Below are 12,712 nucleotides of genomic sequence, written 5' to 3' on the forward strand. Positions count from 1 at the left end.
GGCTCTTCTTTCCTTCTTAGGACCCACTTTGCCGTCCCAAGGTGGCAGCAGCTATGTACGCGCTGCGATCTCTTCTGCTTCTGCTGTTGCCTCTGTGTCCCGGTCCTGGTCCTGGACCCGGTATCGAGGCAAAGGTCACCCGGAGTTGCACTGAGACCCGGCAGATCCTGGGGGCCCGGGGATATAGCTTAAGCCTACTCCCTCCCGCCCTGATCTCAGGTGAGGAGAAAAAGGAAGACTAGAGAATTGGGGGCGAGGGAGGGGGCGGGGGCCGGTCCCCCCATCTCACAATAACTCTCTTCCCTTTCAGAGTGGCCGTTATAATAATCTTTTCGTCTCATAGTAATAATGTCTCTTCTCCTCTTCTCCGGAACTTCTTTACCAGGATCACAATAACACTCCTGTTCAGATAATAGCTCTCTACTCCACCCCCACCCCAGGAATCCCTTTCTAGTAATTAGCACCCGCCTCTGTGTTTCTTTATTCACAGCCCAATTTGTTCCCCTCGCTATTTCCATGAGCCCCTTCTATGACAATACTTTCTTTCTTACCAGGTAATCCCACCCCTCCAAACCCCATTCTTCCCATTGAAGCCATCCTGTAAGTCCTTAGAGGCCTGGGGTGTGCGATGTTAGGCAGGCTACCTAGGACCCTCTGATCACTAAATCGGCCCATCTTTATTTGATCCTATCGCTAGTGCCAGTGGACCTGGGATGGGTGAGGGGACAATAAGAAGGGGGTAGAGCCAGGTGGGAATGTGGTGGCAGACAATAGAAAAGAAACCAGACAGTTCGAAGAGAAAGGATGGCCCCCAGAGATCAGCAGGAGAAGGAAGGAGTTTCACGACACGACTTTCCACCATTCCTTCGTGTCTCCTCTGTCCAGGTGAGCACCTCCGGATCTGTCCCCAGGAGTACACTTGCTGTTCCAGTGAGATAGAGCAGAAGCTGACCTGGGAGACTGAGGCCACCTTCCGAGGCCTGGTGGAAGAGAGCGGCTCCTTCTTGGTTCACACACTGGCTGCCCGGCACAGAAGATTTGATGGTGAGGACCTGGCGTCCCCAAACCTGGCCTCGCACTTCCTCTCTGTGCTCATGACCCGAGCAAGCATCCCGTCCCTGCTCCTGACTCTATCCCTAAGGCACTCCGGCCCTGGCTTAGCCCCCGCATCCCCACCCTAGGCGCTCTCAAGGTCCTGCCCCCCACCCCCAGCCCCAATTTGCCCAGACCTCTAAGAGTTGCTTAATTTCTGACTCACTTTTCTTTTCTCTCCCCATGCCCATCTCTTCCTGCCTCTGCCCTTTCACTTTTCCATCCTTCTCTGGCCTTACCCCACCTCACACCCCTTTCTCTGCACTTGCCACAGAGGTTTTTCGGGAGATGCTCTCATCAGCCGAGCACTCCCTGTCCCTGCTCTTCCAGCGCTCCTTCGGCCGCCTGTATGCCCAGCACACCCCCTTGTTCAGTGGCCTGTTCTCTCGGCTACGGGACTACTATGAGAGGTCCGGTGAGGGGTTAGATGATGCCTTGGTGGATTTCTGGGCTCAGCTCCTGGAGAAAATGTTCCCCCTGCTGCACCCACAGTACATCTTCTCCCCTGACTACCTGTTCTGCCTCACGCGCCTGGCCTCTTCTGCTGATGACTCTCTGAAGCCTTTTGGGGACTCACCCCGCCGCCTCCGCCTGCAGGTGAGGGGCCCCAAGGCCTGAGTTTCAGCCACCTTTGACCTAGTGACCTCTGAAGTATATACTACTCACCTCCAGCCCAATGACCCCCTTTCCATGCCCCAGTCACCCCTGACCTGGTGATCCCTCTATCCTGCATGGCAGCCATGTCTGACCTGGTGACCCCTATCTTGAGCCTCAGTCACCTCTGCCTGGCCCAGTGCTCCTTGGTCTCCTTTAATTGGATGGCCCCCTTTCTGTGTCCTAGTTTACACAAGTTGCTGACCCACTCACCTGCTCTTGCCTCCCCCCACCCCACCTTTCTGCCAACTCCTCCCTAATCCCAATACCTTGGCTTCCTCTGGTTCAACTAACTGTGAATTAGACACTTAATATTTAAGAAGAATTTTCATTTATAGTCTCTCATTTAATTATCATCATAACTCTAGGAGGTAGATATTAGCATTCCTATTTTACAGATGAGGAAACTGAACTTCCCAGAGGTTAAGGTCTCACAGCCAATACGTGGTAGAGCTATGTTTCACACCCAGGTCTCCTGGCTTCGGGTTCAGTGTTTGTTCTGATACAAGCCCCTCTATCTCCAAGCCCTGTAAAATGTAATCCCTCCACCTCTTCCCAAGCCCAGTTCCCCTGGGTCCTTCTAGACTGTGATTCCTTTGATCCTCTTGAACCTGCCTCCCGGGACCACCTGACACTCCTAACCACCCCAAGATAACCCTACAAACCTCACCCCCCTGCTCATCCCCTTGGTGCAGTCTCTTGGTCCCAGTGTTGACTGACCCTCAACAGTCCTGTGGTTTTTCTCACCTTCTTTCCCCTCCCCCAGATAACCCGGGCCCTGGTGGCTGCCCGGGCCTTTATCCAGGGCCTGGAGACCGGAAGAGATGTGGTCAGCGAAACGCTTAAGGTTAGAGGGAGCCTGAGTATGGGCAGGGCCCAGGGAGGGAGACAAGAAGCAGGAGAGGTCCCATGAAGAAGAGTCCGGTGCCAGCTGGCAGGAGAGGCCTGGGGCCTTCCCATATCAGCCTTGAAGCCCTGGCATCCCAGGGTAAATCAGGAAGGCTGGAGTCTCCCTTGTGTCATGACCCATGATCTCCTCCCACCTCTGACCCTCTGATGACTCTTACCCCCTGCCAGCCTCTACGGGCCTGCTCATCTCCATAGCATCTCTGAGATTGGAGTACTGGCCCTCCTGGTTTTCTCCAGGACCACTCAGTGGCTCCCTCTTCCCTGCTTCTGGAGGCCAGGTTCCTGGCCTGGCCTTCAAGGCCCTCTCTCTACTGCTCATTCTCTCCCTGACCTCCCAGCCTTACTTCCTGCATCCTCATCCTCCTCTCTCCCCAACCATGATGGGCTCAGTCTTGTCCTTGAACCTTTTCTCAGATCCCTCACCACCCCATCTCTCCCAAGAAGCAGCATCTGCAACCTGGCCCCTAGGAGCCTCCCTCCTCTGATCTGTGGCAGTCCTGGGGTCACTCCTGCTACCACACGGGGTCATCAGTCCTAGATGTTCACATCCAGCTCTACACTGAGAGCCTGGGAAAGGTGGGGTGGGGCATTTGACTTCTCTCTGTGCCCAGCACCAGGCTTGGCTGAGGGCAGCCAACCGTGGATGACACAGGCCTGCTCTCTGCTCCCAGATGCCGCTGTCCGAAGGCTGCAAGCGGGCTGTGATGCGTCTGACAGGCTGCCCCCTTTGTCGGGGGGTCCCCTCGCTGCCACCCTGCCGGGGCTTCTGCCTCAACGTGGCCCACGGCTGTATCAGCAGCCAGGGACTGGATCCTGACTGGGGGGCCTATCTGGGTGAGGGGATTCAGGAAAGCCTGGGAGGGCTGTCTGTGTGGGGGTGGGCAGGGTGGACCAGGGAGGGAGTGTTAAGCGGTACTGAGGGGAGAGGATGAGGAGCGGCTCTTCTCATGTCAGTTTCCCCCATCTAAGACCTGCTGCTTCCCTCCAAGGCCGGGGTCAGGATTTGCGTGAACATCCTACTTCAGTGAGTATCTCCCTGGATGTCCCCTCATTTCACCCTTTCTCTTTCTTTCCCTCTTTCAAGATGGTCTCCTGTTCCTGGCCGAGAAGATCCAGGGCCCCTTTTCCTTTGAGCTAGCAGCACAGTCCATCGGGGTGAAGATCGCGGAGGGTTTGATGCATCTGCAGGAAAACAGCGTGGGGCTGTCAGCCCAGGTACAGGGGCCACGAGAAGAGTGGGAGTTGGCGGGAGGACCGGAGAGAGAAGGGTGGAGGGGGAGGCCCCAGGCTGGGGGTACAGTGCAGGGTGTCAGACACTGTAGGGCCTCTGGATAAACTGGGGTGTCGGGGGCGATTGGAGTATTGGAGTGTAGTTTTTACCGCGGGACGACTGTCTGTGGGGTCTCTTCCCGGTGCCGCAGGTGTTCCAGGAATGCGGCAGCCCCCAACCGGCGCCGGCCCGCGCCCGCCGTGCCCCAGCCCCCCGGGAGGAGGTGGGCCGGCTCTGGTCGGCGGCGGCGGCGGAGGAGGAGCGGCCCACGACGGCTGCGGGCGCCAGCCTGCCCCGGCTGGTGAGTGGCGGGCGGCAGGCGGGGGCGCAGGCGCGGCGGTGGGCGGGGGGCGCGCGCACCAGCTCCTCCCGGGCTCTCTTTGCGTCCAGGTGTGGGAGCTCCGCGAGCGGCTGGGCCGGGTGAGGGGCTTCTGGGCCGGGCTGCCCCTGACAGTGTGCGGGGACCCCCGCGTGGCTGCGGACGTCTCCCAGGAAGCGGCGCCCTGCTGGACCGGAGCTGGGCGGGGCCGGTGAGAGCCGGGCGGCGGCGGCGGCGGCGGCGGGCGGGAGGGCGAGGCGGACTCCGGGGGCGGGGCGGGAGCCTCCGGGGCTGCTCTGCTCGCAGGTACTTGTCGCCCGTGGTCGGGGGTCCCCAGGCCGGGCAGATCGACAACCCAGAGCTGGATGCGGAAGCCTCGAGCCCCGACCTCCAGACGCGGAGGCGGCGGCTGCAGCTCCGGGCGGCCACGACCAGGATGAAGGCGGCCGCCCTGGGACGCGACCTGGAGCTGGAGGACTGGGGTGAGGCCCCGGGCCGCGGCGAGGGCCTCGCTCCGCCCGGCTTTCCGCGATTGCACCCGGGCCAACCCGCAGCCCCGCCCCCTGCTTTCTGTAGTCCCTCCCCTGGCGTCTCTCCGTTACCATCCATTCATTGACTCACACATTTTACACGCACGTATTGAGCGCTTTACTCAAAGGTAGGGGGTAGAGTACCGATGACAGGGTCTCTATCCTTGAGTTCATGGTTCCCTGGGGGAGACACCAAAACACTCTTACAGAACGGTGGGAAGCTCCTAAGAGTGGGCAATCCCGGGAGGTGGGGAAGTGGGGTGCGGGCGCCATGGGGCTGGCTCCCCAAAGTAGAATTTGCCAGGGAAACAAGGCACTGACGTCCATTTTTTTCTCTCTCCCACTGTCTGTCTCTGTCTCTCCCCCCCTTCCCGTCTGCTCGCTGCTTCTGTGTACGTCTGTTTTCTCTCTTTTCCTGTTTATCCTCTCTCTCCATCTGTCTCTCCTTTTTGTCTGCCTCGTTGTCTCTTCCTGTCTCTCGTTGCCTCCCCTCATTCTCATGTGTCTGATCTCTCTGCTCACCTTCCTGTCATTCGCTTTCTCCCTCTTCTCACCCTGCCTGCTCCTCCACCCCTCCACCTATCACTGTTTTTATCTCGAGTTCTCTCCCTCGTTGCCTGTGGCTCCTTCTCTCTGTCTCCCGCTACCTCTCTTTTCCATCCCTGTCTGTTTCCGATCCTCCTCCTCCCTGCAGAGGACGCTAGCGGCTCTGGAGAGGGACAGCACTATGCAGATGACTGGATGGCTGGGGCAGCAGCTGTGGCCCCCCCGGCCCGGCCTCCTCGCCCTCCTCGAAGGGATGGTGCTGGGGGCAAAGGAGGAGGTGTCATTATCCGCCACAGCCAAGACAGGAGCAGGACTGGAGGGACGTCTGTCAGTTTTCACACCCAACCCCTCCTCATTCTCTTCCTCTCAGCCCTGGCCCTGCTCGGACCTCGATAACTGGGGAGGGGTGCCCTGGCATCAGAAGGGTTCGTGGCCCATCCCCTCCTCCCCCGTCTGCTGGGTCTGGGGAGGAGTCGGAGGGGGCTGCAGAGAGGGTAGAGAAGGGACTTTTTGGGTGAATGGCTGGGGCCCCAAATCCAGATTTCCATTGGTGGGTTGGGTTGGGGGTGGGTGTTCACTATATTTATTTTTTCATTTGGTATCTGGGGAGGAGGGGCTGGGGGTATTTATTTAGAAAGGAGGTGTGGTCTCTCTAACCCAGCCTCTATGGTTGGGCTGGTGGTGAGCCCCAACAGAGAAAAAGGGAGGAGTTTTAGAGTTGCGGGGGGAGGGGTTTGAAGGAAGTTGAGGGTGGGGATGGGTGGGGGCACCCGGTCTCAGAAACAGACAAAGCTGGTGTTTGCGGGGTGCAGGGCAGGGGACTAGGATGTCAGGATCTATGGGTCTGGGTTCTATCGAGTTTTTTCAGTATCACTTTCTTAAACTAGAAAAAAGAAAGAAGAAATAAAAGCATATCTCATGGCCTCTGCCATCCGCCACATCCTTCACAAGCTTCCCCGTTTCATGTTTCAGTGTTCGACTCGATGTTTATTCTATAAATAAATGGCTAATTTATTGGACCCTATGTGTGACTTTCTGTACCTTTAGCCCAGAGCCTCTGTGACCAGCAGTTCATTTCTGCCTGCTTATCTTGGAACCTGTCCCCTGGGATTGAGTTTGGGAAAGCTGTCCACCCTCTGGGTCTGAGCACCTTCATCTGCAAAATGGGGAGAGTTGCGGGGAGGGGACTGCAAAACTTTTTGGACCCAAGCCACCGTTAATATTACCACACCACTGACCCTGCCGTCAGAGTCGGGGCCCCAGTTCTCTGTTGTCAGCCTCTGGCTACCTTGTCATGTCCTTGACAATGTCTGCTTCCAACTCTTGTCTGTCATTCTCCTTTCTTCTTTCCTTCTTTCCTTTGGTCGCCTGAATGAGGCTTTTGTTCTGCAGAAAGCTGAAAGAAAAAGTATAATTGATTCCTAAGTGCCAAAGGAGGGTAGGACTGGTGTCTTCCAATGGCAGGCTGGGTGCCCTGAAGGAGAGGGAAAGGTGCAGGGAGGGAGAGACCCAGAGACGCGATCAAAGCCGAATCAGCTGCAGAGACTGGCGGGACAAAGGGAGGGAGGGGGAGGAGCCTGGGCGCTGAGAAAGTTTAGGGGGAAAGTTGAGCCGAGCGAGAAACCGGGCGGTGGCTGGAGCAGGCAGGAGGGCCAGACCCCGATTTCCCTGCTGCTCCTCAGGTGGCCTGGTGAGTGGGCATGTGAAGCCGAGGCCTCGGCCAGTGGAGGGACTCTAGAGTTTATGGGAGGAGACTTGGGGGGGGGTTCATAGAGAGAACCCCAGAGGGAGCCGACTCAGGGCTGGCAACAGACTGAGCAGTCACCAAAGCTGGAGGGAACTGAGGGCTGGAATCGGGGGTAATGGGAGGAGACAGGGATGGATGGAAGGAATAGAAGAAATCTGGACACAGGAAGGAGTCCAGTGCGGGGCTGGATCCTGGAGGCTGGGTTGGGGGAGGAAATTGGGGGATGATGCCAGAGGGGGCGGGTCTCTAGGTGGCCAGTGTGGGTTCTCTGCCTGGGGTCGCTCCGGGCTCGTCCTGGAAGGGGGCCGTCGGGGCTTGGTGGAGGGGCTGCGGGTTGGAATTGAAGGGGGCAGGTCTGGACTCTCAGTAGATTGGGAAGCTGGGGCCTGGGAAGGAATTCTGAAGCTCGGCGTTCGGGTTTTGTCTCTTTGTGTCGCAGTCTCTCTCCAGCCCCACCCTCTCAATCCCCTCTGGGTGCACTGCTGGGGTTGGAAAGTGGGAATGGGGGTGTGTGGGATCTGGGCTTCCTAAACAACCCTATACCCCCCCAGGCCCTCTCACACACTGGGCTCTGCCTGGCGCCAAGAGGGAAAGCATACCTGAGCTTAGATGAGCTGGTCGGCTCTTATTCTTTACAAAGTTGCTCCTGTGGTTTCACCTCCCTGGGTTCCTAAGCTGGTGCCCTGTCTGGCCCTCATTCGCTCCTTATGGCTTCTCCTCTCAGCCTCAGAATGGGGCTCTTCAGCCCGACTTGTCACAGACAGAGGGGCAGAGGAGGTGGTCAGGGGGCCCGGTGATGTCTGTTTCACTGGTATGAGAGGACCGGTCTGATCTTTCTCCCCTTGCCTTCCAAATCCCTGGGGCTCAGTGAGGAGCTGTCAGTGGAGGTTGGAAGGAGCTGCAGGTTGACAGCAGAGAAGCAGTCGTGGGGCACCTAGAAGATCTGGGTGTAGAGAGGGCTCCCCCCTCCGCTGCCCCCCTGCCCGGAATGAGGTCTCAGCTGCAGCAGCAGCAGGAGAGAAGGCTCTACCCCCTCCTTAGACTCTCCTCCTTCCCCCTCATTTCCCTTCTAGACGCTGACAGAGGCAAAAATCTGCTAACTCAGGGGGCAGACTCAACCGGGGCTGCGAGCAGACCTGGGGAATGAACCCCCAAACTCGAACCGGCGCCTTCCGCGGCTGCACGGCTGTCTCAAGCTGTCTCTGCCTCTGTGCCTGGCCCTTGCCCTGCCCCGCTCTAGCAACCCCCTTCCCTGTGCCACATGGGCCCTCTGTCTCCTACCAGGACCATGCGCCTCTGGGGGCCTCGGAGCCTGGGGGTGGCTCTGGGAGTCTTCATGACCATCGGATTTGCCCTCCAGCTCTGGGGGGGTCCCTTCCAGAGGAGGTGAGTTCCCATCTTGTCCCAACGCCCCACAGATGCCCCCCCACTTGCTCCTCCCCGTCCCACCTGGGGCTGTGACTCTTGGGGACTCAAGAGGACGCTCCACGCCCTCGTCCTTTCTCCTCAAGACACTCATCCACCTGCTGGTGAGGGACACAACACTTCCCCTCCCGTCTCTCCCCAGGCTACCTGGGCTGCAGCTCCGACAGTCCTGGGCCTCAACCCTGGGACCAGCTGTTCCATCCTGCCTGCCACGGCAGCGACTCGTGTTCCTGAAGACGCATAAATCCGGGAGCAGCTCTGTGCTCAGTCTACTTCACCGCTACGGGGACCGACACGGGCTGCGCTTCGCCCTCCCCGCCCGCTATCAGTTCGGCTACCCAAAGCTTTTCCAGGCCTCTCGGGTCAAAGGCTACCGCCCTCAGGGTGGAGGCACCCAGTCCCCCTTCCACATCCTCTGTCATCACATGAGGTTCAACCTGAAAGAGGTGAGGAGTGTCGAGGGGGTGGACAGGACTGGCGAGAGATGGGCTCATGCCTGTAGCCAAGACCACCAGGGGAGGAGACCCCAGGCCTGGAGGCTCCCCAGGCATCCCCTCACCCAAGAGTTGGGCATGGGGGCCACAAAGGTGAGTCCTGCTGCCCCCTCCTCAGCTGTCCCTTCCTCAGAATTTTCTGGCAGCCGAAGTTCTGCCCTCTCCATCTAGAGTTTACTGCAGTCTCTCTTCTTGACCAATTTATCCTGCTGGCATCAGTGTCCCGCCAACTCTGACCCCACCCTGCCAACCCTCCCTCCAGGTACCTGGCCCTTCCTGGCCCCTTCCACTGGCACTACCAGGGCCCTGTGCGGTCACTGCCTTCTGACCCGGCTGCATCTCACTCCCCTCACCACGTCTGCCAGATTTTGAAGATCAGCTACATGCCAAGCCCCAGTCTCAGCCCCACCCCCAACCCCCGGAGCCTCAGTTCTAAAGGGGGAGATGAGTGCACGCACTCACAGGTCATCCGTACACACACACACATATGCACGCGCGCGCGCGCAAACCTCTTGGAGGAAGAAAATCAATGGGCAAATGAACACATACAGAGAAAGAGCGAACTTTCACTGAATACTTCTTGGGTGCTGGATAGTCATCTTACCATCATCCTGCCAGGAAGGCATTATGTGTCTCCACTACACAGATGAGGAGGTTGAATCTCAGAGAGGCTAAGTGACAGGCCTCTGTTAACGGAAAGCCACAGAGCTAGCATTTGAACCCAGGCCCAGCTGCTCCAAAGTCCAAGTGCCTTCTGTGGGCTGTGTGCATGTGTATGTGTGTTTGTATTTGGAACTGTAGGGAGAATAGTCATCAAAAGAGGTGGGGCTTTCTGGAGAGGTGGGTTTTATAGGAAAGGGTGGACATGACTTTGTAGTAAGGAAAATATCAGGTGTTCTTAGAGCAAAACATCTTAAAGACATGTGTGTGTGTAGGTGGTAGAACTTCAGTGGTGGCTGCAAAGGCAGTCCTGTTGGAGCTGGAGCAGGAGAAAGCAGCTGAGCAGCATGAATGTGATCTAATGGGAAGCGAGGGGGCACTGCTGGGAGTGAGGCGAGGACAGCGGTCACTGAGGCAGGTTCCTCTGGAGTTTAGGATGATTGTCACCACCCCTCACTACCTCCCATGTTCCCCACACTTCCACATCCTTCAAGGTAAGTGTTAACCCAGATTTACTGATGGAAGCTCTGAGAAGGCTCTGAGAAGTTCGATAACCTGCCCAAAGTTACAGGGTTGGTAAATGGCTGAATTGGGATTTTATTCCAGGTCCATCTGATGCCACAGACCGTTCTCTGCACTGTTTCCCTATGCCTTCAAAGAGACATACAGCTCACAGGCTCGCCCTGCAGGCATGCCCACATCGGCAGAGCAGACTGGAAGACTTGTCAGGGAGTCAGGTTCAATGACAGAGGTCGCGTTCAGAGGCAGAAACCCTTCAAGGAGCCCCAGAGCTGAGTTCTGGCATGGATCTGCCTGAAGGACCACGCTAGGGTGTGGCTCAGCCCAATTCCCACCTTCCTTCTTGCCCAGAAGTGGGATCACACATCCTAGGCCTCAGAGCAGCACCCTACCGAGTGGCCATGGCTCCCCAGTGCCCATTCCAGGGGTGTCTCTTGCTCTGCAAGATGCCAAGGAGCCCCAGGAGTGCCCTGTCCTTCGGCCATCCTGGGCTTGGCCTGCCCCTGACGCCTATACCTGAGACAGCGTTGCGACTGCTCTGTCTCCTCCCTATTTGCTGCCAGTGATCCTCCTGAGAAGGCCTGAGGACAGCTCCTTTCTTGGAGTTGTGACAGAGTCCCAGAGTAGGCACTCAGGTTTTTGTTGGAGAAGTGAACACAAAGCTTGATTCCTAGAAGTGTTACTGACCGAGGCAGAAAGAAAGGCCCAAGGAAGTTAATGTTCTCCAGGAGCTTCCCATGTTCCAGGTTCCTTCCTATCCTTATCTCATGTAACCTCCATCATCACTTGGGAAGGAAGGTATGATGGATCCCCCTTTTGCAGATAAGCAAATTGAGTCTCAGAGATGTTAAGTGCCTTACCCAAGATCTATGTAGCTGGTGAAGGAAGCTGGGGGTTCCCAGCAGAGCTGTCAGAAGGAGGTTGGAGGAGGCTGGGGGATCCGTGGGCACTGGGTTTGCTCTTAGTTTCTTCCTGGCTTAGTTCTCTCTCCCTGTGTCTGTTTCCTCTTCTCTGCAGGTACTTCAGGTCATGCCTTCTGACAGCTTCTTCTTTTCCATTGTCCGAGACCCAGCAGCTCTGGCCCGCTCTGCCTTCTCCTACTATAAATCCACATCATCGGCTTTCCGCAAATCACCGTCCTTGGCTGCCTTCCTGGACAATCCCCGAGCCTTCTACCAGCCCGGGGCCCGTGGGGACCACTATGCACGCAACTTGCTATGGTTTGACTTTGGCCTCCCCTTTCCCCCAGAGATGAGGACCAAGAGAGGGAATCCTCATCCCCCCAGAGATCCCAACCCGCCACAGCTGCCTTCTGGTGTTGGCCTGCGAGCCCACACCTTGGATCCCAATGCTCTCTTCCATCCCGTTCCCACTGTTGCTGATGGTCACAGCCGGACGTCCAGCTCTGCCTCTTTAGATTTGAGGTCTTCATCCTTCATCCAGTGGAATCTGGCCTGGCTGGACTCTGTCTTTGACCTGGTCTTGGTGGCCGAGTACTTTGACGAGTCATTGGTCCTGCTGGCAGATGCCCTGTGCTGGGGTCTAGATGATGTGGTGGGCTTCATGCACAACGCTCAGGCTGGAGGTGGACAGGGCGGAAGTGCTGTCGGCGATGGTGGACTGACTGCTGAGGACAGGCAGCTGTCTGCAAGGGCCCGAGCCTGGAACAACCTGGACTGGGCTCTCTATGTTCACTTCAACCGCAGCCTGTGGGCACGGATAAAGCAATACGGCCAGAGCCGGCTGGACAGTGCTGTGGCGGAGCTCCGGGCTCGCCGAGAGGCCCTGGCTAAACACTGTCTGGTGGGGGGTGAGGCTTTAGACCCCAAGTACATCACTGACCGGCGGTTCCGCCCTTTCCAGTTTGGATCAGGTAAGGTTTTGGGTTACGTGCTTCAGAGTGGCCTGAGCCTCCAAGACCAGGAGGAGTGTGAGCGCCTGGCTATCCCTGAGCTACAGTACAAGGACAAACTAGATGCCAAGCAGTTCCCCCCAACAGTCTCTGTGCCCCTCAAGACTTCAAGGCTACCCTCCCCCTAGGCAGCAGGCCACTAAGTCTTAGGCTGAAAAGCAGCTGAGCCACAGGGGCACAGTGATGAATGTGAGGCAGCCACATGCCCTTTCTGCTTCCCCCAGAGACCATGTCTGCTCCCCAAAGGACCAGTGGAACTTAGCACGGATGTGGGCCCCACATCCTCCAGCCTGTGCCGAGGAATCCTAGTCCTAGAAGCATCCTCCCCCCATCTTTCCCCTTTCCCTTCCCAGCACCTCGTGCCCCCCCCAGGTCCAAACAGCACTCTCAAAGCCCCCCTGGAGGAGCAAACCATGGAGTACGGCAGAGATTGTTTGGGACACAAGGGATAGGAATAACGCGTCCATCTCTCTATGAAATATTTGTTACTGGGCTATACTCATTTCACTATGAAATGTTTGTTGAATGAATAAATAATTTGAAACTTTGACCTGCTCTATATAGGGCGGAAGGGAAGGGGATGGAGCATCTTCCTGGGAGAAACGGGGTTGGAGGGGGTTCTCTTCATAGTTCTT

General features: G+C 57.4%; 3 protein-coding genes across 6 annotated transcripts in view; 2 read left to right on the forward strand and 1 right to left on the reverse strand.

Moving 5' to 3' along the window:
* Nucleotides 1-53: 53 nt before the first annotated feature.
* Nucleotides 54-6,315, forward strand: GPC2 (glypican 2). Its single transcript, XM_033426495.2, has 10 exons — nt 54-219; nt 886-1,044; nt 1,367-1,689; nt 2,513-2,593; nt 3,327-3,489; nt 3,740-3,870; nt 4,077-4,226; nt 4,316-4,455; nt 4,551-4,726; nt 5,469-6,315. Exons 1-10 carry the CDS (start codon nt 54-56, stop codon nt 5,714-5,716), a joined length of 1,737 nt encoding a protein of 578 aa, XP_033282386.1. The 3' UTR covers nt 5,717-6,315.
* Nucleotides 4,879-12,712, reverse strand: part of LAMTOR4 (late endosomal/lysosomal adaptor, MAPK and MTOR activator 4) — a 57,199-nt gene continuing 49,365 nt past the window's right edge. Inside the window, exons 8-9 of one of the 3 annotated variants that reach the window (XM_033426507.2) lie at nt 6,609-6,716; nt 4,879-6,203 (exon numbers count right to left, since the gene is read on the reverse strand). In XM_033426507.2, coding sequence (XP_033282398.2) covers nt 6,651-6,716 — 66 coding nt within the window. In that variant the 3' untranslated portion in view covers nt 4,879-6,203; nt 6,609-6,650. Of the gene's footprint in view, nt 6,717-12,712 lie in introns of all 3 variants that reach the window. The other 2 variants (XM_033426506.2, XM_033426504.2) reach the window with 2 other exon arrangements.
* GAL3ST4 (galactose-3-O-sulfotransferase 4) lies at nt 6,909-12,625 on the forward strand. Of its 2 annotated transcripts, XM_004268886.4 has the most exons (4): nt 6,909-7,010; nt 8,141-8,453; nt 8,635-8,938; nt 11,183-12,625. In XM_004268886.4, exons 2-4 carry the CDS (start codon nt 8,329-8,331, stop codon nt 12,203-12,205), a joined length of 1,452 nt encoding a protein of 483 aa, XP_004268934.1. In that variant the 5' UTR covers nt 6,909-7,010; nt 8,141-8,328; the 3' UTR covers nt 12,206-12,625. The 2 variants fall into 2 exon arrangements, with proteins under 2 accessions (XP_004268934.1, XP_049556002.1); XM_049700045.1 differs by having other exon boundaries at nt 8,141-8,938.

The sequence above is a fragment of the Orcinus orca genome, chromosome 16 (genome assembly GCF_937001465.1).
Source record: "Orcinus orca chromosome 16, mOrcOrc1.1, whole genome shotgun sequence".
NCBI classification, from domain to species: domain Eukaryota; kingdom Metazoa; phylum Chordata; class Mammalia; order Artiodactyla; family Delphinidae; genus Orcinus; species Orcinus orca.